Here is a 5,118-nt window from a genome sequence, read left to right as displayed (position 1 = left end):
AGACACCTCTATCTTTTGAGACGCTAAAAAGACGATGGAAATGATCACCTCAAAAGGAACCAAGTCGGCTCCATTTGTAGCTCATAGCGCCTCCTTGTGGAGGCACCCAGCCAGTTTCGTAAAGGGTTTGAGAAAGGCTCCGAGGAAAACAAAACAAAACAAAACAGAACAAAACCAGAACAAAGGAACTCAACAAACCTGCCGCAGAGGATTCTGCAGGAATCAGACTGTGAAGGGGGGCGGGGGCGGGCATGATCCCTGAGCCCAGACAACACTTGCACGACTTTCTCAAACAACTAGATAGGGTCTGGCCTTGGAGATGCCTGCTCAGGAACAGGAGAGGAATGGAGAACGGAGAAGGGTTTGAAGTTATGAGACCACTCTGTCCTCTTGCTGCCCTAGTATCGGTTCCCTCGGCCTCCTCTAAGGTCCTTTGGGACCCAACCCTCCGGCTTGCTCGTCGCTGCAGCCAGGTTTCCTGAGCTTCTGTCTTGGATCTAGCTAACCCTTCTCAGAGTCTTGCAGGTCTCAGACACATCTCTACCGAAATCCTTTCTTTTTCCCTGCCCCAGCAACCGGACCATCTTCCAAACTTTGGTAGCATCTATGGGGCAGTGTGAGTGTGTGTACGTGTGCGTTCGCTTGTGCATGTGTGTGCGTTGAGGTTTAAAGACAGGCTACCCGCGGGCTATACCGGAGAGTCTGAGGCAGGAACTGTCGACTTGCTGACACAGTTCTGTTCTGTGGTGGCGCCTGCAGGCCACGCCCGAGGGCCTCCCAACGCCCAGACAGAGTTTTAACTCATAGCACAGAGGTGATCCCAGGCAGGAGGGCGGGCACAAGGCGTCCGGAGAACCCAGTAATCCGAGAACGCAGCATCAGCCCTTCCCACCAGGCACTTCCTTCCTTTTCCCGAACGTCCAAAGAGGGAGGGCCGCGCATTTATAAACTGGAGGCTCAGCTGAGTGGCATGTCAAAGGCTGCCTCGCAGGGACTACCGAGCCTGGGCTAGAAACGTCCAGGCTGCGACAGAAGCTAGCTGCTGTCGCTGCAGGCATACGAAACCCCTCTGCCTGGACTGGGTGCCTGCACCAGCGCAAGGCTAGCGTTTCTCGGTGCTTGCACGGTGCACCACTGGACAGCATGCTTGGGGTTTTCTTTCTGGGTGTGCTGGCTTCAGCTGGCCTGGGGAACTCCGCGATAGCCGAGCTTCAGCCCAAAGGCAGTCAATGCGTGGAGCACGAGTGCTTCGCGCTTTTCCAGGGCCCCGTGACTTTCTTCGATGCCAGCCAGGCCTGCCAGCGCCTGCAAGGACAGTTGATGACAGTGCGCTCCTCGGTGGCTGCCGATGTCATCTCCCTTCTGCTGAGCGTCAGTAGTATGGACGCTCGACCCTGGATCGGTTTACAGCTCCCGCAGGGCTGTGGCGACCCGGTGCATCTCGGGCCCCTGCGCGGCTTCCAGTGGGTTACCGGCGATAACCGCACCAGTTACAGCAGGTGGGCGCGGCCCAACGACCAGTCCGCTCCACTCTGCGGCCCCCTGTGCGTCACGGTCTCAACAGCAACAGAAGCTGCACCCGGCGAGCCGGCCTGGGAAGAGAAGCCGTGCGAGACCGAGACCCAGGGTTTCCTCTGCGAGTTTTACTTCAACGCTTCCTGCAGGCCTCTGACGGTGAAGACCCGAGATCCTGAGGCTACCCACATCTCTAGTACCTACAACACCCCGTTCGGGGTCAGTGGTGCAGACTTTCAGACGCTGCCGGTAGGCAGTTCCGCTGCGGTGGAGCCCCTTGGCTTGGAGCTGGAGTGCAGGGCCCCGCCCGGAACTTCAGAGGGACACTGGACTCGGGAAGCGACAGGAGCCTGGAACTGCAGCGTGGAGAATGGTGGCTGTGAGTACTTGTGTAACAGGAGCAGGAACGTACCCAGATGCCTCTGCCCCAGCGACATGGACCTGCAGGCCAATGGACGTTCGTGCGCAAAACCTGTGGTTCAATCGTGCAACGAACTCTGCGAGCATTTTTGCGTCAGCAACGCTGAAGTGCCAGGCTCTTACTCGTGTATGTGCGAGACAGGCTACCAGTTGGCAGCAGACGGACACCGGTGTGAGGACGTGGATGACTGTATGCAGGGGCCCAATCCATGCCCGCAGCTCTGTGTTAACACCAAGGGCGGTTTCGAATGCTTCTGCTATGAAGGCTACGAGTTGGTGGATGGAGAATGCGTGGAGCTCCTGGATCCGTGTTTCGGATCTAATTGCGAGTATCAGTGCCAGCCATTGAGCGCCACAGAGTACCGTTGCATCTGTGCTGAGGGCTTCGCACCTAAGCCGGATGAACCGCACAAGTGCGAAATGTTCTGCAATGAAACGTCGTGCCCAGCAGACTGTGACCCTAACTCCCCTAGCTTTTGCCAATGCCCCGAAGGCTTCATCTTGGACGAGGGTTTCATATGCACGGACATTGACGAGTGCAGTCAAGACGAATGCCTCACCAATGAATGTCGAAACCTTCCTGGCTCCTACGAGTGCATCTGCGGACCTGACACAGCCCTCGCTGGCCAGATTAGCAAGGACTGTGACCCCATCCCTAAGAAAGGCACCGAGGATGAGGGCTCTGGGGAGCCTCCGGTCAACCCCACGTCAGTCTCTCCGACAGGCCCCCCTTCTGCAAGGCCTGTGCACTCTGGTGTGCTCATTGGCATCTCCATTGCCAGCCTGTCCCTGGTGGTGGCGCTTTTGGCGCTTCTCTGTCACCTGCGCAAGAAGCAGGGCGCTGCTCGCGCAGAGCTGGAGTACAAGTGCGCTTCTTCAGCCAAGGAGGTAGTGCTGCAGCACGTGCGGACTGATCGGACGCTGCAGAAGTTCTGAGGGATTTGCTCCAGAGACCCAGGTGGCCTTTGTCCTTCCGGGCTCTGTCCTTCTCCTCTCTCTCTCTCTGTCTCTCTCTTGTGTGCTCTCTGGCAACTTAAAAGAGTCCTGGCTGGTGTAATAACCAGGGGAGAGCCCATTCTCTTGCGTCAAGCGAGGGTAGGGAGGACTTGAAGCAGGACAGCCCAGTTTCTTCCAAGTAGATACTGGACAACTGGGCAGAGGTGGCAAAAACAGCGACGATCCCAGAGTGACCCAGTCCCTCACCTCGGGGTGCGGTGTGGGATGTGTGGATGCTGCTGAACTGTAGGTGTGGAGGCAAACCTTAACCCCCCTGGGCTGGAGATGACCCCAATATTTATTTTTTTTAAAAGTATTTAGTATTTTCTTCCCTTCAGTTTTCTTCTGCTTGTAAGTCTCCAGTCCCCCACCCATTCTCTGTCCCTCCATTCCTTCCCCTCCCCCTCTGTCATTCTCCTTCCCAAATCTCATCCTACTTTGCCTTCACCCTTGTCTCCAAACTCTTATGTGAAACAGAAAAGAAACACTAAAGGAATTTTCTTTTTCACTGGCTTTGGCAATTTAGTCGGAAATTTCAGGTAACCAGAGCAAAAGAATTTTAACAAAAGCTAAAATGTTTCAGCGGAACACTAACTAATAGTGCTGGAATGTCACAGAAATTAAACTCAGTGAAGTAGGGTTTTTTTTTTTTTCCTTTTTCATGTTTGTTTTTGAAAGGATGAGCCTGGGTTTTATGATTGTTGCTGTTGTTTTGATTGAGGATAACAAAAGAGGTAATTATTATTAAGATTTGGATGCAGGCTCCTACAGTGTTATTAATTTTTGACAGTGTTCAAAATGTGCAGAGGCTCCTTTGTCCCACCTTTTGACATTGCAATAGAACATTGCCATCTTCAGACATACTGGGCCACATTCACAGCTATCCAAGGATGTATGTGGTCCTCAGCCTGGACATATCTGAGACTGACAGATGGAGGCATCTTCCAGTAAAGCTTGAGTTGTATGCCTCGTGCCTAGTTGACTCACAACTGCGTTTGCCACTTGTAGTCCCAAAATAAAAGCAATGTGCTGCTTAAGGAGACATGGCAACTTGGGAATGGAGCCTGGGGATGCCTCGATGGGGCTTTGTTTTAATGAGACTCTTGAACAATATCTTGTACTTCAGAGGGATCTTCTAGCTCAGGCCACTGGCCTGTACACAGGGATTGGGACCTCCCTTGGGATCTGGCTAGAATTGCAAAATCCTAACCCCCACTCCACCCCCACCCCAGTGCGCATGCCAGTTCATAAGAAGCTTCATTTTGACAGCATCCACAGGGACATTGTCCAGTCATTTCAGGACAACTGGTCTAAAGAGTTTCCAGCTTCTGGAGAACATTTAAATGTCGGTTAATAATAAGTAGCAGGCCATGTTAAGGCCATTTATTATCAAGAAACTGAGGAATTTTCTCTGCATAGCTTTGCTTTCTGGATAAAATTAAATGGGCAGGTACACACCTCTAGATATTACCACACAGAGTCCAGAAGGGTTTTATTTTAAGTAAGCTAGGAAGGAGTTCATATGTCAGTGTAAGGAACAAATGTATTATATGTGTATCTTTTGTAAAGAAAGGTTTTTCTTTACTGTTTTTAAGCTCAGCATATTTGTACATAGTTATTTATTTATTGGAGTTTAGCTAGAACACAAGCAAAACCCTTGCTTATGACATCACATGTATAAAATAAATAAATTACAATGTGCTGATGGGTGTCTCGTCTCCTTCCTCTCTGTCCTCCACATGCCTTCATTTTTAAACCTTATTTTATACACACAAACAATGCCAACTCCAGGAGCTACATTACAGACTGGCGTGTACCTTTCCACTGCTAGCAACACAATCCCTGACCTTATCTTCTGAGAGGAAGTGATTTTTCTTGTAATAGGAGTGTATTATCTTTGTATGTGCAGATACTTTTTGTTTTTATGTGTATGATCATGGCACCTTTATGCTGGAGGCCTCATGTCTGTGTTTTCAGACATACTCTAGGATCTGAGAGGTCTTTAGCCTCCCAGATGAGGCTCATTCTGTGTGTGCTTCAGAATTGCCTGCTATCTGACATGCAAAACTTAAGTTGTCCTGATAGGTTTATGGCTTGAATTCATGTATTATCTCTGAATGCCAAGGAGTCATTTCTTGTGCTTTGAAACCATCATCATTTCTGCTGGCAATGATGAGCATTACTGTC

General features: G+C 51.0%; 1 protein-coding gene across 1 annotated transcript; it reads left to right on the top strand.

Annotated features, from left to right (window-relative positions):
- Nucleotides 1-858: 858 nt before the first annotated feature.
- On the top strand, nt 859-4,636 carry Thbd (thrombomodulin). The gene has a single exon (XM_052183828.1). The coding sequence runs from the start codon at nt 1,144-1,146 to the stop codon at nt 2,869-2,871; it is 1,728 nt and encodes a 575-aa protein (XP_052039788.1). The 5' UTR covers nt 859-1,143; the 3' UTR covers nt 2,872-4,636.
- The last annotated feature ends 482 nt before the right edge of the window (nt 4,637-5,118 follow it).

This window comes from Apodemus sylvaticus, chromosome 5, assembly GCF_947179515.1.
Source record: "Apodemus sylvaticus chromosome 5, mApoSyl1.1, whole genome shotgun sequence".
Classification (NCBI taxonomy): Eukaryota; Metazoa; Chordata; class Mammalia; order Rodentia; family Muridae; genus Apodemus; species Apodemus sylvaticus.
This window is presented reverse-complemented; position numbering and strand designations above follow the sequence as displayed.

Bases quoted from the DNA above. Each gene is read 5' to 3' on its own strand.
- Thbd (XM_052183828.1), top strand. From the start codon at position 1,144: ATGCTTGGGGTTTTCTTTCTGGGTGTGCTGGCTTCAGCTGGCCTGGGG.